Source organism: Cynocephalus volans, chromosome 17, assembly GCF_027409185.1.
Source record: "Cynocephalus volans isolate mCynVol1 chromosome 17, mCynVol1.pri, whole genome shotgun sequence".
Taxonomy (NCBI): domain Eukaryota; kingdom Metazoa; phylum Chordata; class Mammalia; order Dermoptera; family Cynocephalidae; genus Cynocephalus; species Cynocephalus volans.
In genome coordinates, this window is record NC_084476.1 from 10,016,412 (window position 1) to 10,038,217 (window position 21,806).

Consider the following 21,806-nt stretch of genomic DNA (forward strand, 5'->3'; position numbering starts at 1 on the left):
AGCGACTTGGCCCCACGGAACCCTGGGAACGGCGGCTTTGGCGCAAGCGCAAACCAACGCTGGCTCTGGGCGGCCGGTTTCTCCTTCGCGGTTTTAAGTGCGCGGACCCGCGTGCCGGCGATTCCCTCCTTCCGTGGCCTTCAGCTCACGACCTGTCCCCAGTCACCTTGTCGGCCCTCTTGAGCCGTATTGAACGTTTGGCAAGAGTAAAGTCATGAGGGCGCCTCAGCTTCAACAGGGCAGCCACGGGTGGTGGCCTGGAACCCTCAAAATGTGAAAGTGTCAGCAGGCGGGAGCGGCGGTTGTACCTTCAGGGGTGGAAGCGTTCCTCCTAGTGTTGGACCAGCCCTGTTCCTGGAGGAGACTCGAGACTCCTGCCCCTGCGGGGCTTCCCTGCTGCGGGCAGGGAATGTTTCAGTGGCTTTCCCAGGACACTGATGCAATTTCCCATCCAGCCTGTTTTATTTAGTGTTTGGTGACTGACCGGTGCGGGGATCCGAACCCTGAACTTCGGTATTATCGACATCGCGCTGAGCTAACCCTCTGAGCGAACCGGCCAGTCCATGCCTGTTTTAAACTCTACACTTCCCAAACAAGTTTTTGATGACCAACTGAGTTTTAGAGGCATTTTGTTAAGAAGAATTGAATGGGTTACCAGGGAAGGAGAAGGGAGTCTGGGGGTCCGAAGGCCTCTCTTCATTTTGTTCTGTCTCTCTGGCTTTCAATGACAGCTGATGGCATTTTTGCCTGTATAATTTCCTTAACTTTGTGTGTCCTATGAGGGTACTTTAAAAAGTTCATGGAAAGTGTTTTAGTCCGTTTTGTGTTGCTGTAACAGAAATACCTGAGACCGAGTAATTTATAAGGAAAAGAGGTTTATTTGGCTTACGATTCTGGGACAGCTGCATCTGGCACGGGCCTCAGGCTGCTTCTACTCATGGTGGAAAGTGGCAGGCAGCTGGCAGTGGATACAAGCAGATCACTTGGCGAGATGGCGAGAGGAAGCAAAAGAGAAAGAGAGAGGAGGTGCCAGGGTCTGTTGAACAAGCAGCCCTCGCGGAAACTAATAGAGCGAGAACTCACTCATTGCTCCCCCCACCTAAGGAGACCACTAATCCATTCATGAGGGATTCACCCCCGTGACCCAATCAGTTTCCAACACTGTCACATTGGGGACCAAATTTCCAAATGAGTTTGGGAGGGGACAACACATCCAAACTCCATCAGAAAGAGAGAATTAGACGACTATATAAATCTTTCCATGAGGTTTCTGAAGTGCACTAGGATGACTCTTTCTGGGATGCACTCCAGGAGACAAGCCACACCCACAAATCTCTTGTGAGATAGGCCCTTGTCAACCCTGGGCTTCTGCAATTTGGGTCTTACCATTTGGAGGTCAGAAGTGTGAAATGGATCTCACTGGGTTAAAATCAAGATGTCCACATTGCTTCATCCCTTCTGGAAGATCTAGGGAAGAATTTGTTTTCTTGCCTTTTCCAACTTTCAGGCTGCCTGCATTCCTTAACTTGTGGCCCCTTCCTCCACCTTCAAAGTCAGCAACCTCAGGCAGAGTCCTTCCAATGCTGCCTTCTCTCTGGTTCTCTCTTCTGCTGCCCTCTTACACTTTTAAGGACCTTCATGATTACACTGTGCCTACCTGGATAGTTGAGGAGAATCTTGTTTTAAGGTCAGCTACTTAGCAGCTTTAGTTTCATCTGCAACCTTAATTCTCTTTTGCCTTGTATCCTAAATATTCATACGTTGCAGGCATTAGGACGTTGTCCTCTGCGCCCCACTGGCTGATAATGGTTTCAGGAGGCCACACCTACTTCCCACCCCAGTACCTTTGCACTTGCCGGGCTGTAACCAGCAGCACTCACTGGCTGTCTGCTTCTCGTTCGCAATGTCTCAGTCTATGTCACCTGGGGGAGGGGCCTTCACTAAGTACCCTGTGTATTGACAGCCCTTGCCACCCCCACGGTAACTATTTCCTTTCGCCACTTTGCACGTCTGCATAAATTCTCATTTGCTTGATACTTCTGATTGCCTCTCTCCTTAGAAGATAAGCTCCGTTAGAGCACACGTTGTGCTGTTGCTGCTGCATCACCCATACCTAGAACAGTGCCTGGACACCATAGGTACTCAAGAGCTGAGTGAATGAATGAATGCACAATGACCCCTGAGGGCAGGCACGGGTTCTCTTTGGGCTCTTGCTGAGGGCTCCAAGTGCCTGTTTCAATAATTACTCCTTCTCCAATCCACTACCCCAAGAGCCCAAGCTTTGCATTTTCTCTTCTGAGTGATCAGGAAGGCACAGCCCCTATCCTTGCCCGGTATGTGACCTCTGTAATCAAGGAAAAGGCGCATTCTTTGCCTCAGCTATGAAGGATGGGGCGTCAGAGATAAGGAAGACCCTACGGCATGTGTCCCTGGCCATTCCCCTCCATATCTTGGCTGATATTTGTAATTACCTGTGGCCCTACTGCCCGTCTTTGAGGACAGCCTTAGTTGCTGAGGCAATAGTTGGGCCTACATTTTCCTCATGACCAGAGTTCAACCGATGGCCGACCTCACCTGGTTATGCCCACTGCCATCTCAGCAATGTGGCAGAGTGACCCATGCATGGGAAGCCAGCAAGGAAACTTGGAGGAGGAGCCTCGAGTGTCCACAAACTACACAAGGATTCCACTGTGTCACACCTGTGTGCATGTTGTTCCCTGTCCTTGAGTGCTGACTTCCTGGTCTGTGCTGGTCTGCCCTTCTTCTGTCATCAAGGCTTAGCACAAAGCCTTCTTGTGAAAGCCTGTACAGATGCTCAGGGCACAAGGATCCCTTCTGTGCAAATCTGCAGAGCCTTTCGTGTCTCACTCTGCCGTCACTGACCTCCCATTGGGCCATTTCTCCTAGATTTGCTCCGTGAAGACCAAGGAGGTTCTTAGTCATTTCATGTGGTGTCAGGGGAGGGGTGCCTCCATCTCCTGGTGAAAGCCCGTGTGGAGCGAGTGTTTTACTAGAGGGCCTTTGACGTGCTGCTAGAATCTTAATGACCCGGGACTGAGACACACAGCCTGGGCAGTCAGGACGCCAGGACGGAGGCAGAGAGACTCAGCTGCAGCCGAAGAATCAGACCAGACCTTACTCAGCCTCTCCCCTAACCAAGGAAGGCTATGTTGAAACTCGGGATGGCCGGTTACCCATGTGGTGGCACTGCCCACACCACCAACCCCAGCGACCCTTAGGATGAGCTGGTTTCCCCTTCAAGGTCACATGTGGTTGTATCAGCAGCACGTTGGCAACTGGAGTCTGAGGCCCATAATCTGTGCTTGTGGGAGTGTGGTCTGTGAGGAAAAGAGCGGAATCAGCCAAAAAACAAGCAGAAGCAGGAGGCGTGGAGTCCACGTCCTGCCTCAGTTCCTCTGCTGATCTTGCTTTGTGCAGCAGGTGGATGAGCTTTGGAGCCATGGTCAGCAATCACACCTTACCCAGGTGGGGACCAGAGGCATTTCATCCTGCTCAGGCCACAAGGCAAGAGCAGCGAGCATCACACCTCAGCCAGTGTGATTCTGCCCAGGGCCAGAGGCTCAGGAGGTGCTAAACTCATGATGGCCACAAGGCGAAAGCAGAGTTTTCCTTCGTCCTGCGATCCCACCCGCGGCCGCTGGGCGGTGGCAGGGTGCCTCACGCGCCCGCGCTAGCAGTTCCACCCATGGTCACTGGGGGGCGATAGGGTAATCATTGTTTCCAGTTTGCAGAGCCAGGAATCTCGTGGAAGTTTTTTTGGTCCGGAGTTGGAATGGAATATGGGGGTAGTGGGCGTCTGTGGGTAGGTAGAGCAGATTTCTACCCAGGGCTGAGTAAAACAGAGTTTCTCCTGCACCTGCCCTCTGGTGATGTCTCATCCTGCCACTCTTCTCCATGGCGCCATTCCTGATGGGCTGGGCTTCTGGGGCAGACAAAGGACTGTCAGCTAGGGCTGCCTCTAGATCCCTGAAGCATTTTGTCCTCTGATGGGGAGGCTGCAAGGGAGACTAAGGAAACTTCTGAGAAGTGTGCAGAACCACAAGTCACTGGCACCTATAAGTGGGTGCTGGTAGTCAGAAGGTGGTGTCCGTAGAAGATGCTGAGGAAGCATGGTAGGATATAGAGTATGCGGAAAAACATTTTTAAAAAATTCAAATGCCCCAGGGGCAGGCCTGTGGCTCCCTTGGGAGAGTGTGTAGCAGATAACACCAAGGCCAAGGGTTTGGATCCCTTCTTAGGGATGGCTGGTTAGCTCCCAAGGGAGAGCTTGGTGGTGACAACACCAAGTCAAGGGTTAAGATCCCCTTCCCGGTCATCTTTTTTTTTTTTTTTTTTAAGATGACTGGGAAGGGGATCTTAACCCTTGACTTGGTGTTGTCAGCACCACGCTCACCCAGTGAGCTAACCGGCCATCCATATATAGGATCCGAACCCGGGGCCTTGGTGTTATCAGCACCGCACTCTCCCGAGTGAGCCACGGGCCCGCCCGACCGGTCATCTTTAAAAAAAAAACAAAAACAAACAAACAAATAAAAAACAAATCCAACTGCTTTATTTATCTCCTTTTTTTCCTCACAAAAGCCCCACGAGTGAGGTAGCATCAATATACCCATTTTAGAGATGAATAAACTGAGGCTTACAGAGGTGAAGTTGTAGAAGGTTAGAAATCTTGATTCCTATTTGATTATTAGATATGGTGTTGAGGTAATGTATCTATGGGACAAAAGTCCTCTGATAGGAGGCAAGAGCCTACAGTTAGGGGACAAAAGCCCACCGAATCAACTCTACTCACTGTTTAGGTAAGGGACTGTAGACACTGATTGCTAATATATTGAGTTCATTGGAAGATTTTTTTCGAATGAAACTTACACAGCTCTAAAGCCTTTAATATAAACAAGGGAACTGAAGCAAAACGGATTGTTCTGAGGGCAATAACCCTCAATACAACAAAACTTAAATGAAGGGAAAATATGTGAGTTAAGATTTCCAAGGATGTTCTGGTAGATTAGTTAGTACATGAGGGTTGGTCCACATTTTGCTTTAACCTGTTTGAGTTTCTCAAGAAGTCAGGCACTTTAATGATTATCTTACTGTTTCTTTTCCATGTCACATATCTTAGATGTATGAGTCTTTTGGTGGTATATTCTTTAAACTATTTTGAACCATGCCCACTTGGATGAAGACTGTTACAAAGCCAATTTGTTTATGTTCTTACTATAACTGATTAACCATCTGTGCTTTTCCTGTAATTCCCTTGTCTTTATAATAACAGAAGCAATAAACGACTTGGGCTGTACCCAGATTCTCGTCTAAGAGAGGATTTGCGGAGGTGCAGTCCCTTCGAGCTTCTCACTGCATTCGTGTTGCTTTGAGTAATCTTTCTTGCGTCTCCGTTACACAGTGGAGGTGTAACATGAAGTGACTCGTCCAGTCACACACAGTGAGTGGTTCAACGAGAATTTGCACTGAGCACACCAACTCTTACCTGCTACCCTGAGTGGGCTCTTCACCCCTGGATTACACAGGAAAGAGGCCAAGGTAGAGTTTGAAGTCACGACATGTTCCTTGCCCACATGTTTAACCATATCTTTAATCATTTGACCCATTTTCCTGCCTTCTCTCTAGTCCTTTGCCACCGCTGTTTGCAGATGCTGGAGAATGGCCAAGCGGGAGCTGGGAGCAGCCTCTGCCCAAAGCTCCAGTTGGAGAAGTCACCCAGGACAAAGAGCATTCCGCAAGGTGGCTGAGAGTCGGTGGCCTGAGCAGAGACTGTGGCTCATGGAGGTTAAGCCACTTGCCCAAACTCCTTGTGGCCCAATTGTATAGAGTAAGACAGCTGTCCCCGTCATTAGACACCTAATGTGTGCCTGAGCCTGTCCAAAGGCTCTGCTCCCTGGTCTCTGGTGCTGACTCACACTGGAAACAGCTTTGGAGATGGTGAGGAGTAGGCGCCTCTCAGACACAGCCAGTGGGGGACCTTCCTGGGTGTAGCGTCACAGGGTGTAGCAACAACTCTGACAACGTGTACCCCCTTGGCCGGCACTTACGCCTCTGAGGTCTTATCCTATGAACATTCCTGTTCATTTGGGCCCAGGCCTAGCTCAGTTCTCTCACCTGTGTCTCCAGCTCCATCATCTGCCTTATCTCCTCCATCACCTCCACCTCCGCCTGTCTCCATCTGCTCTCACTGTCTCTCTGCATCGCCACCACCTCTTACCTCACTCTCACTTCTTTATCAACCCTCTTGCCGGTCCCTCCATCACGACTCCGTCATAGCGCTCTCCTGTCTCTCCTCTCCTTCTATTCCCTGTCTCTCCTCTCTTTCTCCAAATCTGTGTCTGTATAATAGCAGAATGATCAAGAAGCTGAAAACTCAGCTACTTGAGTAAAAAAACTCAGCTACTCCTCACCATCTCCAAATTGTGGAACAATATGGGGTGGATTTAAATTCTGTATTTAATATGGGTTGACTTAAGTTCTGATATATTTCTACAACAAAATAGTCCTACATTCAACAAATATTTGAGCACCCGTCTTTGCCAGACACCATGACTACAATAGTAAACAAATGCTACACAATTATTGAAAGGATGAGGAAACATATGTTTCATGACGGTGGACAGAACTGAGACGTTTACCTCCTTTCCTCTCCTGCCAAATCCCACTGAAATGACATTGTCGATGTGTAAAAGGGAACAAATCTGTAACAGATTAAAATGGGAGGGAAAGGCTCATACAAGCTACTGCATTTTAGCCCCCTAGTTCTTTATTCCTCAATAAGAAACAAATCTCACCAGATATTTGAGATAAACCAGCAGCATAAGAGATAATCAGATCAAATGATCCCAGAGGAAATCATAGAATAGAATACAAGTTTTGAAAACTTTAAATATTGGTTCGTCCTGCTGAAACTGCTGCTGAAATCCACCCAAAAGCTGTGTCAGGGAATTCCCGTGAGAGATTGTCCCAAACCATCCTGAGATGGGGCCGGTTGGGATTCCAAAAAAGAAGCACTTAATGCCAGCGGTCAGTCCAAAGCATCAGGGGAACTTACATCAGAGTGCAGCAGCGTATCCTCCAACGGACAGTGAGAGAAAAGGGTTGTCCACAGCGAGGGGTCGGAGTGTGGACTTTTATATGAGGGTCTCAGGAATTCGGCTCAGGACCATGGCCAGTTTCTTTCAGTGTCTTACAATACCCTAGATACCTTGATCAGTGCTTGGGAATGTTCAAGTTCCCAGGTTTGTTTGCAGCCTGCTGAGCAGAACATGGAGCTGGCCAGGTCTCAGAGGGGTCAAGGCACTCTGATTTTTGGTGAGGACAGAGAAAGAAAGTGGAGGAAACCGGGGGACCCTCCAAATATGAAAGTAGTTTTATTCATAATAGCAAATACCAAGTTGTCAAGGATGTGGGGCAGCTGGAACGCTTGTACTTGCCTGGTAGGAATGCAAAATGGCATAGTTTCTTTTGAAAACAGGTCAGCAGCTTCTTAAAATAAACATAAACATACCACATGACCCAGGAGTTCCACTCCATGCAGAGACATGTGTGGAAATATTTACAGCAGCTTTATTCATGATAGCCCCAATTGGAAATAGCCCAAATGTCCAATGGAATATTCCTCAGCAATAAAAATGAACTACCAATGCATGTGACCACGTGGGTGAATCTAAAAAGGACTAAGCGAAGTTAAGTCAGACACAAAATAGTACAAAGCACATGATTGCATTTTTATTAAATTCTGTAAAAAGCAGAAGTACAGAGATAGTACATAGACCACTGGTATCCAGGGCATAGTGGTAGGGAAGAGGATGACTGCAAAGGGACATGAGGAAACTTTGTGGGGTGATGAAATTGTCATTTTTTTTTTTTTTTTGGCAGCTGGGTGGTATAGGGATGGAACCCTGCACCTTGGTGTTATCAGCATCATGCTCTAAAGAACTGAGCTAAATGGTTGGCTCTGTCCTATATCATTTATTTTTTCTTTTCTGGCTGCTGGCTAGTACAGGGATCTGAACACATGACCTTGGGGTTATAAGGCTTTACCCTGATCAACTAAGCTAAACAGTCATTTCTTAATAATAAAGGACAAAGCAGTCAGGAGAATGCAACAATCGTCAATGAGTAGACACCTAGTGACAGAACCCCAAAGTACATGAAGCGAATCCTGCCAGGAATGCAGAACTTGACAAACGCACATTTAGAGGTTGAGATCTGAACATTCTCCTCTCAGTAGCAGGAAGAAAAGGGGACAGAAAATCTGTTAGGAGATTGATGTGATGGTTTTTTGTTTTCTTTTGGCAGGTGACTGGTACAGGAATTGAACCCTGGACCTTAGTGTTATCAGCACCATGCTCTATCCAGCTGAGCTAACCAACCAGCCCTGATGGTTAATATTATGTTTCAACTTGACTGGGCTACAGAGTGCCCAAATATTTGGTCAAATATTATTCGGAGTGTTTCTGTGAAGGTGTTTTTGGATGAAATTAAGATTTGACAGAGTGAAGCAGATTGCCCTCCTCAATGTGGTAGGCCTCGTCCAATCCATTGAAGGCCTGAACAGATCAGAAATGTTGATCAGCAAGTAAGGGGGACGTCCTCCTGCCTGACTGCCTAAAGCTGGGATATCGGTCTTTCCTGCCTTCAGACTGAAACCGAAACATCTGCTCGTCTTGTGTCATAGCCTGCTGGCCTTCAGACCGGAACTCACACCATCAGCTGTTCTGTGACTCCAGCTTGCCAACTCCCCTGCAGATCTTGGGATTTCTCAGCCTCCATAACTGAAAGTCCTTATAACATAATTTCTTTTTTTTTTTTTTTTTTTTTTTTTTTTTTTTTTAAAGATGACCGGTAAGGGGATCTCACCCCTTGGCTTGGTGTTGTCAGCACCACACTCAGCCAGTGAGCAAACCGGCCATCCCTATATAGGATCCGAACCCGTGGCCTTGGTGTTATCAGCACCGCACTCTACCGAGTGAGCCACGGGCCGGCCTTAACATAATTTCTTATAACAAATCTGTTCATGTGTATATATCTCTCTCTCTACACACACCAACACCCCCCAGTGGTTTTGTTTCTCTGGAGAACCCTTTATAACATAGAAGATCTGAACTACACTGTTAAACAACTTGACCTCACTGACATTATAGAACACTCCACCCAACAACAGCAGAATACACATTCTTTTCAAGTGCACATGGAACATTCACCAAGATAGACCATGTTCTGGGCCATAGTACAGGTCTCAATAAAAGGATCAAAATTATTTTAAAACATAGTGGACAAAACAGAACATTGGGTAGAAGAGCCAGAGGTAAAAAAAAAAAAAAATTCCTACAACACAAAGCAAAGACACTAGAAGATAGACTATATGAGTGAAAAATTAAGAGAGAAAAGACAAGGATGTATGATATCTACTAGAAGTTCCAGAAAGAGAATAGAAAATCAGGGGCTGCAGTGTGAAAGTAAAGCAGTAAAAGAACAAGTTCCCATGTGTCTGTCACATAATGTTTCTAATGTTTTTTGTTGTTGTTGGTAAACCTAAATTCTTATAAAAATTGGGGAGTACTTGGAATCCACCCTGCCTTTTGGGAGCCCAAACAAAAGAAGTCTCAGCCTTTGATTTTCTGGGTCAAATTTTTCTTTGGCAACCTTTACTCGGCAGTAGATCTGTATGCGTGAACACGGAAAGGTGCTCGAGATATACTGTGAGATGAAAAACCCCAGGTTTCAGATGAAATGTGTGCATGGGGAAGTCGGAAACGCACAGCACGTCATTAAAGTGCCTCCACTTTAGGGAGTGGGCTTAGGGAGCACTGGAACACTTTCAATTTTTACTGTACTTTTGTTGTTAAATGGTTTACAATAAGCACATATAAACATAACTTTTATAACAAGTCTGGAGAGAAGAAAAAAAGTGTTTGAAAATTCGCTACTACTACTATTACCGCAGGGAGACACATTACGGTTCTCAGCCCAACAAAGGGACCGCTGCGCAGGCATCAGGAATGTGAATGCAGACATGTGGTTACTGAGATGGAAGATGCTCCTGCACACGGATGTGGCCCCACTTCTGGAAGGCCCCAGGGAATTTGGAGTTTGCGGCAGCTGAAAGCCATCCAGGGTCCTGTGCCTGGTTTCACACATTTTACTGAAATGAGAGCAGGTGCTGCAGGATCTACTGGAAACTGACCCTGGAGTCCTGCCATCTCCACCCCTCTGGCCCATACTGCAATTCTTTCTTCTCTCTTTGATGAAGTGGCCTCATTACATGACTTAATGGGGAATGTCAAGGTGGAAGCATACGGGAACCGCACGGTCTGGAAGACGACAGGGGAGATTCGAAATGGGAAGACTCGTCCCTTCTGTTCAGTGACACTAGACAGAGATGTGTGTTGCAGATCTTTCAAGATGGAACGAAAATCTTTACAGTTATTTCTGGGAAGGGGTGGCTGTGAATAATTTTATTATTTATCCAAATAAATGAGCTAATATTTAAAATGTAGTTAGGACAGATGGTTAAGCTGCTTTAAAAATAATTTGTTATGTTAAATAAATCTTTTTTCTAATTTTCATACAATAAACATAGATAATAATAAGTAATTTATACAAAACTTCTGGCTCCATTAAAGTCAGCAGAAAAAGAGGCTTTTTGTGTTTTTTTGAAACCCAACAAGATTTGATGGCTAATGACCCAGGGCCCTGAGCCCAAGGAAAGAGATAGAAATGACCTCCACATGCTAAGTGCAAGCTTGGCTGAGCAGAAGGAAGGCATAGGATGTTCTGGGCAGGCCCAAGAGGTCTGGTTTAACAAGGACGGAATACACCCTTCTCAAACTGGACTCACACAGAGAGGTCATGACCTGATTTTCTGAGTCAAATCTTTATTTGACAAAGTTCCTTCCTGATAATGCAGCCACTGGAGAGGAGCAACCAGGTTCCAAGAACCCAGCCTCCAAAAGCATCTCCAGCCAGGAAATGAGGAGCCAAGAAGAGACCCCCAACCCCTGCTGCTTTAGTGTCACGAAGGAGGTGGCGTGGGGAGGGCTGACCACAGGGCTTCTGCCAGATGGTCCTGAGTCTCCACAGCAGCAGCAGGAACTGGACCCGGAGGCTGGTGATACTGACAGCTCTGGGTATAGGCTGCTGTGAGCTGGACACGAAAGAGGGACCAGGAGGCCAAGGCTCCCAGTGACTGTGCTCCTGGATCCCGACTTCCCTAGGGCCTGGACTGTCAGGGGCCCCAGGCTCAGGCTCAGCTCAGAGCCAAAGGCCAGCTCCATTACCCCTGAAGTCCAAAGCTGGCCCAGCTAGGAGGGACAGCCACTCACACAAAAGGGATATCATCATCCCTCAAAATGCGCTGTGATTTGTTCCAAAGTCCTTCCTTTGGTTTCAGGGACATAGAACAAGGTGAAAAGGACACTGCAGATACAGAAGGCAGAGGAGAGACAGAAGGGTCAGTAAGGCCTGAGGACCTCCTGCAGAGAGAGTGGAAAGGCCACGCAGGGACGAGGGAAAATGGCAGGAGGCCCCCACGGGATCACGAGCTGAGGCCACCCCATCCCTGGGCGTGAACTCGAGCCCACCAGACCCACGGCAACAGTCATTCTGTCTCCATCCAGCTCTGGATGTCAGGAAGGTGGAGGACAGGCTAGTACACAGTCCTGCTGCCTGGCCTCAGAAGTGTCCACAGTATCAATGCTGTGTGAATGGGGGAACTGAGGCTCACAGCAATGAAGTGAATGCCCCAAGGTCAGAGAACCACTATCAACTGACACCTGGGCTCCCTCTCCTGGGTCCAACTCCAGGACCCACAGACCCACCTTCCTGGCCCACACAGGGTTGAGTATAAAGTCCTCACAGCACTTATCACTGCCTTGTGATCACATGTTTACTTCGCTCCTTCCCCAATGGACATGACCTCCTCTAGGCAGTAGGCACTTGGTGTTTGCAGCGGCTGAATGCCTCACACTTCATGGGCAAACTGCCGCAGTTAGACTGTTTCCTTTATAGCTCGGTCGGGCACATGGAGAAGCTTATGTACACAGGATGCTCCAGTGAGCCCAGAGTGCCAGACAGCCCTCTGAGCCATGGACAAACCCGTTCCTGGCCTCTGGTTGGTGGGCTCCCTCCCCAGGAGTGTGCAGATTTCACGTCCTGGACTTTGTAAGCAGATGCTGTTGCCAAAAGAGCCCATTTTTATAAGCAAAGAGCCATCAGCCTGATTCCTAGGGTCCATCTCTTGCCGTCTCTTCATTCACTCCTCAGATTCGTGACTCTTGTCAAATCATGGGTGGCTCTAATGCTGCCAATTTGGAAAAATGTTTTAAACAGCCCTTGGTTTTTCTATTCCAGGCTGAGAAGCAAGAAACTTCAGGGGAAAAAAGATGACCGAAAAAACACAGATAGAAGCTCATAGAGCTTACGCATTAGTATAACATGAAACAGCAGCCAGATCCAACTAACACAAGGTACTCAGCCTGGCTCTGTGAGGGAGACAGCGGAAGAGAGCAAGGGCTCAAGAGTCAAAGAACTCTCACTTTCAAAGCAGTGCACCTTCCTAGCCTCAGTTTCCTTGTTTGAAAGGCAAGAATAAGGGGCAGCCCATGGCTCACTTTGGAGAGAGTGGTGCTGATAACACAAAGGCCTAGAAGAGATACAATAAAATGGAGTCAGCTGGATGAAAGCCACAGGTAAATTACCTTCTCACACATTAAAATTTTCATGAACAATGTCACATGTAATGTGACTACCTCCCAGCCCCTGTACTGGAGGGGCTCACAGTCAGGACAGAGTCCACCCAGATCTGAGATTTCACATGTCAGCTGCAAGATGCCCTGGATATCCCACCTGTTCCTTCTTCTTTAGAACTGTCAATTTCCACGCTCCCTGATAGGTGACTTGCCACGAGTTTATGATTTGGCTTTCCACCTAGCAAGTAGCTTCCCTGAGGGCAGGAACTGTGGCTGGTTATCTTTGTCACTGCCCCCTCACCATGCTCAGCATGTAGAAGTACCCAATAAACCACGTTGACCAAATCCCTGATTGACTATTATATTGTTCTCTTGGGGAGGGGGGTGCAACTGGCGAGTACAGGGACGAGTTGCAAACCCTGGACCTTGGTGTTATCAGCAATATGCTCTAGCCAAGTGAATTAAGCAGCTAGCCCCAGATTGAGTAGTATATTAGGCCTATCTGGCTTCAATTTTAATACAGGAGACCCAAAGGGAGCAGGGAAGCTTGACTTCTGCCGGGAACAGTAGGCAGAGACCCTGACACCTGGAGAAAGGACCCAGTACCTTGATGGTCGCAAGACTCACGAGGCTGCAGGATTTAGGAAGCAGGGAAGTGAGGTGATTCGTATGGACAATCAACACCTGTGTGGAAAAGATTTGAGGAACTATCAGGTTAATGAAGAGCGGCGGGCTGAGGGTGAGGCAGCCAGCTCAGTGCGGGACACGCCCAGCGGCCCTGCCATGCCCAGGGCATCTCCGCTCTCCAAGACACCGCAACGAGAGATGTGGTTCAGAATCATGGAGTCTCTTAATGTGGAATCAGATGAAAGGGATCTTAGAGGTCTAATTCTACCTTCCACCCTGAGAAGAAACCCTCTGCAGCCATCCTGACCTTAACCTTCCCCAGGTTCAGTATCTTCATGTGGAAGATAGAGAATAAAAAAGCATCTGACTGTGAGGGCTGCCATGATGAGTAAACAAGCTGATGGACAAAAAGACCTTAGGCTGGCACATGGTCCACTACTCAATCCGTGTCATGTATTGCTATTTTGTTAGGCGTGATCCATTGCTTTAAAACTTCCAGTGACAAGCAGCTCTCTACTCTGTTGGTATGGAACACCTTTTACCTGTCTTCGTTTGGACACGTCATTTGGAACAGTCTTACCCATCTTCATTCAAAGCTGCAATGTTCTTTTGAAATATCATTCATTCCACTCTTAACCTCCCCTGGGTCACCAGAATGACAGTGTAGTTTGCATTATTATTAACATTGGAGTTAGTAAGCACTCACTATATGGTGGGCATTATACTCCTCTGTCTATCTTCTTATTGATCCCATTTAATTCTCACAGTATCTCTGAGAAAGTAGAATTATGGACGTCCTCATTTCACAGATGAAGAAACTGAGATGTAAGAGTCTAAGGGAGTTTCCCAAGTCATGAAGCCTGTGAGAGGCAGAGCCAGGATGCGATCCAGGGCTGTCCAACCCCAACGCCTGCCCTCCTAACTGCGAAACCACCTGCTGCAGGCCGGAAGGCTGGGAGCCAGAGAGAAGGGACGTGGCTACGCCAGCAAGGTGGCTCCTAGAAGTCCCACCTGGTTTCAAAGGAGCAAACATGCAGTGAACAATTCTCTGAGAATGGAGACCCATCTTACCTTTTTCTGTAGGACTTTGCATGCTACAAAAGCCTCAAATGGAATCTAAGATAAGATAAAAAGAAGTGTAAGTATCTCCCCTTCTGCCAGTTAATTTGTTTTCAGAGCAGCATTCATGTGAGGGAGTAATGGGCAGGAGGTGAACGACGGCAAAATGCTCATGGGGAGGGAGTGCTAAGCCCAGGGGCGAGTCTGGGGAGGAATGTTGCTGGGGACATCGTCAGCTCTCCCTTCAAGTAGCTGGCAGAAGACTGCCCTGCTCTGCCTTGTCCAATACATCCTGTCCCCATGGTGAGCCCTATCAGACATTGCAGAATGCCAGTCTCTTCCAGTACCCTAGCGATCGGTGCGTACACGTTCCATCTAAAATCTAACTCTTGGAGACTATGTTGAGACTAAAGTATCTATTGTTGGAAATGAACAAAATCTAAGGAAACATCTCTTGACTAGTGCTTCTGGCCTTTTTAAAGCCCCAGTCCACATCTGTCCTTCCGGGGGAAACATGATCCAAAAAAATAGGACAGATCAAATTCAGTGCCCGAAGACTAGATTCGGTTTACCTCGGAGAGCTCACATTTAGAGATGTCAAGAATGCCATCTGCACCGGCTTCTTTTGCCTAAAGATAAAAAAGAATTGTTTTGAAAAGTGTTCAAATGAAACATCCTCAAAGAGTAGACAAACCAGGCAAAGAACCATAGAATTAAGGAGCTGCAAGGAAGCACAGACACAATCTGGTTCCACTAGTCCATTTGCAGGTGGCCAATGCTCTCTGCTTTCCCAGAGCCTGAGGTCCAGCAGGGAAGAGAAAGTGAACAAGTAGTGACAAGTTAGCTCAGTCCAGGAGGGGAGGTGCACTTGAGGGGGGCCTCATTGTCTTGTCGGAGCCAGAGATGATTTCCTCTGGGGGAGTGGGAGGCAGATGCGAGGGAGCGTGGCTTGTCTGGGGGCAATGTGGGGTCCTATTTCATGGGGCAGAGGAGGAGATGGGATGGAGTCAGAGGAAACCCACTTTTCCTCACCAGACACATCTGGTACTCAAGGCGTTTCCGAGACTCCCCGCGGGGTTTTCGCTTCCGGAAGAAGAGCGGCATCCTTCCCTTTTCCCAGAGTGATCTTCAGGATGCTGGGGCACAGGAGAGAAGTTAGCGCCTGGCTATTTGCTCACAGCCCCCAACAAGGTCCTCAGGTCAGCTAGCACAGTAACACAGAGCACGGAGTTGGTCCGACGGACGGTGAGCTCCACGAGGGCAAGGGCCATGTCTACCTGGTCCGTCAATCAGTGCCCTGAGCCCCACACAGGAGGTGCCCAGCACCCTGTTCTTTGTGGACTAAAAAATAAGCAGCAGAACGGGGTAGAAAGAGCATAAAGACAAGACAGGTGACCTGGGTCTGAGCCCACATTTGCCACTGACCCACTGTGAGAGATCTTGCATTGCCCTTTCCCCATTCCGGGACCCCACCTCTCATGTACGTTAGAGAAGTTTCCTCAGGTACTTTCTGAGGATGTTCTTGGAGGACTCGAACAGACTCAGCTGGGGAATCACTTCTAGTCCCCAAAACACAGTCAGAGTGCCACCAGCAGATCCAAACTAGAGCCAGCCAAGACCTTGAGGAGCTCAACTAGATCCTAACCAAAGAGATCTCTGAGTTAAATAAAAATTAAAAAGCAATCCTCAGCCACCTTACAACCCTCACAGTCATTATTCCATTTGATTCTCACCATGGTCCTGTTTATAGTGAAGAAACTGATACTCATTAAGTTCAGTGATCTCGTCATACAGCCTGCATTGTAGCAAAACCAGCCTGGAATCCTGGTCTTTTGAGTCGTGATCCTCTGGAATTTGCCCAACTCCTTGGTGCTCAAATAACTCAGCACACACGAAGTACACTGTCCAGAACTCAGAAACCAGGTGCTCACTGCCTGCCCAGGGCCTGCCCAGCATCTGCAAATATCAGTGCTCAGTAAGGGACAGCGACCGGCCAGGAAGCAATCACCCAGGGAAGTGTATGGTTAACAGCACAGGCTTTGGGATGAAATATAACTGGGTTTGAATCCAAGATCTGCCACCTACCAATTGTCACCTAGGTTCACCTCTCACGACCTCGGTTTCCTCATCTCTAAAGTGTGTGTAATGATGCTACCAACGCTGGATTCTGTGAGGGTCTGATGATTTCATACATGGAAAGTCCATGGCACGGTACCTGACACATAGTGAGCCCTCAACAAATGTCAGCCATAAAGCAGCACACATGCCACAGACATTGACTCAGGGAGCAAGGGAGAAGAGGGCGAGGGACAAGATGCAGCTGAGGAAGACGCACATCTGGTCCTCTGAGGGAGGGCCCGAGATTACAGGGCTCCCCCGCTAGGGACGGTGGCTGTCTGGGGGAGGCAGCCAAGCCTGCAGAGCCAGCTCAGGCCCCTCTTGTCACCCACACCTACCCGCAGAGATGGGGTATGGTTTAAAAACAGCCCGCCCCATCCCTCCCTGATGACCAGCTCTTACCCTTCTGCTCGCCCCTTCCGGATGTCCAGCTCTCTCGGTCTCCTACCTAATGACCATCGCTCCCCCAGAAGATCAGCTCTGTCCAGTCTGTTCCCCCACGTTTATCCCCATCTGTTCTCCCCGCGACGTCCAGCCCAGATGGGAAGAACCACACCCACCCTTCCCTGGCTGGGGTGGGCAGTAGCTGACCTGGCTTTGTGGATGGAGAGGTCCCGACGTTCCGGTCCGCGGGGGGACCTGAAGGCAGGCCGAGCACTCGGAAGACTGGGTCGTGGGCGCGGGGTCGCAGACCACCTGTACGGGCCCTGGCGGAGCCGGAGCTGAGTCTCCTCCAAAGGCAGGAGCCGGGACCGAAACTCAGGATCTCAGAAAGTCCTGCAGACCAGGATGACGGAGTCTGAGACTGGAAGCCGCCGAATCGCACAACGAGCACTTGGACTGGAGTTAGACCCGAGTAGTCTGATTTCATAAGTAAAATGCACAGACCACCAAGGGCGTAGGAGAGGCCGCGGCCGCCGAGTACTGGGGTCCTGGACCCTTCAGCGGAGGGGCGAGGTCCTGGGGTTGGGTGACAGGGACCCTAGGGTGACCCTCACGATAAGGTGCGTGGGAACAGCAGGACGCAGGACCTCAGGAGCAGCCCCTTCTTCTCTGCCTCCTGCCGGGCGAACTGCCCCGAAACCCCCTTCCGGATTCCCAGCCACAGCTCACCGCGACGGCCGGACCTCCAGCCGTCAGCCTCGGGCGCCTGCACACAAGAAAAACAGCGGCTAGGGCGTCGCTGGCATGGGCGGAGCCGGAGTTCTCGCGAGAGCCGCGTTGTCCCGCCTACATCCGGCGTGGTCCGGGCGGCTTCCGGCCTTCCGGCTTTCGGCTCGCAGGAGGTCGTGGTGCAACTTTCTTCGGTCGTCCCGAGTCCGGGTTCATCCGACACCATCCGCCTCCGCCATGCCGCCTAAGTTCGACCCCAGCGAGATCAAAGTCGGTGCGTGCCCTAGCTGTGTCCGGGGCTGCGGGATGGAGCACTCTCCTCCCGCCGCTCGTGCCTCTCCCTTGTCGGGCTCTAAAGCCGCCGCCTCCTGGAGGCCTTTCCAGCACTGCGCGGTCCTAGCCCAGCCTTTCTGGGCCTCAGCCTCCCCACGTGTAAACAGGGAGGGAGGACCCAACGACCTGCTGTGGCTTTCAGGCCGCACGCCTTAGGGTAAGGCTTGTCTCCGGGCGTTTCTGCTACCCCGACTGGGTTCGCCCGCGGACGGGGCCGCCTCCGCGCCGTGCTCAGAGATGCCCACGCCCGGGGGAGGAACGGGTGGCCTTCCTCGCTCGCCGCTGGGACTCTTGGTGCCGGTTGGAGAAGAGGCAAAGGGTTTTGTGACCAGCCCCGGAAAGGTAGGGGACAGAGCTGTGGCTCGGGGGCGCCCTCTGCAGAGGCACTAATCCTTGCTTTCTCCCAGTGTACCTGAGGTGCACCGGTGGCGAAGTAGGGGCCACGTCTGCCCTGGCCCCCAAGATCGGCCCCCTGGTTCTGGTAAGTTCCCCCGGCCAAGGGGCGTTTCTTTATTCAGATGAGAGCACAGTTAAGCACTGGTTTGCGCAAACATAATTGTGCCAGTGTCTCATCGATGGCTTGCGTTGTCACTCCCGACTTCACCTGAGCCATTGAACTAGCAGTAGGTACCGCAGGAAGGTCATACTGGAAAAATCGATCCGATACCTTACAGTCGCTCACTTAACACGTGTCTCAACTGCTGCTTTTGGTGTCCTTGAGGGCTGGGCCCGAGGAGGCCAAGTGTGAGGGGTTTGAAATCAGGAATGGCTTGGTGACATTGGGCATCCAACTTAACCTGTTTTCTGGTCGGGGAAATTGTTATAGCACTGTCGGGAGGATTAAATAGGGTGTGGGTGAATATCTTTGTGAATAACAGTAGCTTATGTTTCCAGTGCTGTAAATGTAACGTAGTGGTTAATACAACCGGCTTTACTTAGTCCTTACTGATCACCAGTCCCCTCTGCCTGCTTTTCTCTCCAATTTATACTCTGCTTTTACTGAACTTGTATTTCCCAGAATGTCATTAGGCCTTTATCACCTATCCCTGACACTACCCCCCCCCATCTTGCGTGGCCAGTGTCTTCGTACTCTTCCTTGGCCCTTAGGTCAGCTGTCACTTATGGGACATCCCTCCTGTTGAGGCTAATGGTTACTCGGGAATTTCAAAGTAGCAAATGCCCAGATCCTCATCCCCCAGATGGATCGGATTGTTCTGAAATGGGAACTTAGCATCTTAAAACTCCTCAGGTGATTCTAGTGTAACAAGGGTTAAAAGCCCTGCTTACTACATATTCCCTTATGAGAGGGTAAGTAAGGGACTGTGCACCATTGTGGCCATTAGCCCATGGATAGACTTCACCCCCCCAGCTCTATTTTCCCTATTTTCATAGAGGTGATAGCTGTGCTTTGATTGGGTAGGTACCACGATGTGCTTCAGCTTCCTCCGTCCTGGATAAGGAAGCTTTGGGGTATTGCAAAGTGCATACCACTGGACAGGTGTTAAGGGTGTGGTCCAACTTCAGGCACAAGGTAATTATGTCCCTATATTTCTTTTCTTTTTTTTTTTTTTAAAAAGATGACCGGTAAGGGGATCTCAACCCTTGGCTTGGTGTTGTCAGCACCACGCTCAGCCAGTGAGCAAACCGGCCATCCCTATATAGGATCCGAACCCGTGGCCTTGGTGTTATCAGCACCGTACTCTACCGAGTGAGCCACGGGCCAGCCCAGTGTCCCTATATTTCTACAGTCTCCAAAAAAAAAGGTTGGTGATGACATCGCCAAGGCAACCGGTGACTGGAAAGGTCTGAGGATTACAGTGAAATTGACCATTCAGAACAGACAGGCCCAGGTATTGATTTCTGGCGCTTGGTTTGTGGGAGTGTAGAGGTAGCCACCCTCTGGGATTCCTGGATAGGTTTCTTTGCTGCCAGTGGTGAGCTGTGAGCAGTGTTATCTTTGTGGGAAGGCTTTGTCAAGAGCATAAACCTAGCTAGGGAAGACTTGGGTCCAAGTATTAACTCTTATCACTTGTGTAACATTTGGTAAACTACTTAACATGAGGTATCCTAGGAACATGTTTTCAGATTGTGAAAATTACTTGAGCACATACAGTAAGCCCAGTGTCTGGCTGTCTAGTCTCTGAGAGCCAGTGTGCATGGCATTAGTGGTCCTCCTGCAGTGGTAGTATTGTTGACATCAAGAATTTCTTCTGCAAGGCCGGCCCGTGGCTCACTCGGTAGAGTGCGGTGCTGATAACACCAAGGCCACGGGTTCGGATGCTATATAGGGATGGCCGGTTTGCTCACTGGCTGAGCGTGGTGCTGACAACACCAAGCCATGGGTTGAGATCCCCTTACCGGTCATCTTAAAAAAAAAAAAAAAAAAAAAAAAATTCTCTGCAGATTGAGGTGGTACCTTCTGCCTCTGCCTTGATCATCAAAGCCCTCAAGGAACCACCAAGAGATAGAAAGAAACAAAAAAACAGTGAGTTGCCCTTTTTCCCGAATTCGTAGTCGTGTTTTGTGATTGACGTTGTATGCCCAGTGGCTGCGTGTTTTCCCTTTAATGAAACAAGGGGTTGGCATAGGGATTGGGTGGTGATTTGGTTAGGGCCGTTAGACCAGGCACTGTCATGTGCTTTCTCCAGTCCCTGTGTGGGGCAGGTGTCACTCGCAGTGCATGTAGGAGGGAAAAGGCAGTAGACAGGGAAAGTAACAGAGAACAGTGACGTGTAGTCAGGAGACCAGTCACAGCTGCCAATACACTGGACAGCTAAACTAAGCCCAGTAACGTGAGCTCGCTCGTCATCTTTAAAACATAACAAGGGGGGAGGGAGGAGGGAGGGAGGTTTTGGTGATGGGCTACAATAATCAGCCACAATGCATATGGACATAATAAAATTTAAAAAAAAAAAATGAATATGGACGTTATAAAGAAAAATACAAAAATCGCCATGATAATCCTCACTCCCACCTAAGATAACTATTTAATTAAACTGTAAACCCAGAAAAAAAAAAAAAAATGTCAGGAGAAAACAACAGCATGACTAACCTCAGTCTGGGATGGACACTGAGTGACCAAATTTATATTCCCCAGGACACGGGTTTAGTTTCTATTAATGTGTCCTAAGATTGCTGGGCACAAAGTAATTCAAAGCTTTATAGCTCAAGTGAACCAAATGGAGCTCTAACTTCTCTCTGTGCCTGATACTATCCTTGCATCAGCAGCCAATAAATAATTGGAAGTCTATGTGGTAAGTTCCATCACAAAAACGAGCAAAGGGGACATTGTAAAGAAAAGTGGCACTTCAACCTATCTTGGCAATTCAAGGAGAGTCTTGATCTGTGAATTAAATCATTAAAGGGTATTTGTATTTTTAGTTATAATCTTAAAAAAAATAAAAATAAATAAAACATAACATCTATCCCTTCCATGTCAGATAAAGATTTTGTTTTGCCCTTAGCCACCCGCCACTGCACCTGACCAGTTTTCTGTTGGCTGATGCAATCCAGTGGTGAGCTGACACTAACCCCAGCTTAGGAAACAGGGTTCTTCTTCCTGTGGATGACTCTGTGCCGAAAGCATGGGAACAACCTAGAAACAGGTGAAGGGGAACATTATGAGGGCTGCTCAGGCCTCAGATTGTAACAAAGTTTTTGCTGTCTTCTCCCCACCTCCCGCAGTTAAACACAATGGAAATATTACGTCCAATGAGATCGTCAATATTGCCCGACAGATGCGGCACAGATCATTAGCCAGAGAACTCTGGTAAGAGCAGGACATGTAACCACCTTAACTGGAATTTCATGTGCTTTCACTGAGTGGGTAACAATCTTCTC

At 48.8% G+C, this 21,806-nt stretch overlaps 1 protein-coding gene and 1 non-coding gene across 4 annotated transcripts; one reads left to right on the forward strand and one right to left on the reverse strand.

The window, feature by feature from the left end:
* Positions 1 to 7,730: 7,730 nt before the first annotated feature.
* Positions 7,731 to 17,918, reverse strand: LOC134365414 (E3 ubiquitin-protein ligase LRSAM1-like). Of its 3 annotated transcripts, none has more exons than XM_063081501.1 (6): positions 17,112 to 17,918; positions 15,435 to 15,538; positions 14,975 to 15,031; positions 14,415 to 14,459; positions 13,323 to 13,400; positions 7,731 to 12,670 (listed from the first exon to the last, which is right to left on the reverse strand). In XM_063081501.1, the coding sequence occupies exons 2-6, from the start codon at positions 15,504 to 15,506 to the stop codon at positions 12,635 to 12,637; spliced, it is 288 nt and encodes a 95-aa protein (XP_062937571.1). In that variant the 5' UTR covers positions 15,507 to 15,538; positions 17,112 to 17,918; the 3' UTR covers positions 7,731 to 12,634. The 3 variants fall into 3 exon arrangements, with proteins under 3 accessions (XP_062937571.1, XP_062937570.1, XP_062937569.1); XM_063081500.1 differs by lacking the exon at positions 7,731 to 12,670 and adding an exon at positions 16,136 to 16,358 and having other exon boundaries at positions 12,677 to 13,400; XM_063081499.1 differs by lacking the exon at positions 7,731 to 12,670 and having other exon boundaries at positions 12,677 to 13,400.
* A 3,515-nt stretch (positions 17,919 to 21,433) lies between these two features.
* Positions 21,434 to 21,562, forward strand: LOC134366321 (small nucleolar RNA SNORA65). Its single transcript, XR_010022298.1, has one exon. It is a non-coding gene; the product is annotated as a small nucleolar RNA SNORA65 (small nucleolar RNA).
* The last annotated feature ends 244 nt before the right edge of the window (positions 21,563 to 21,806 follow it).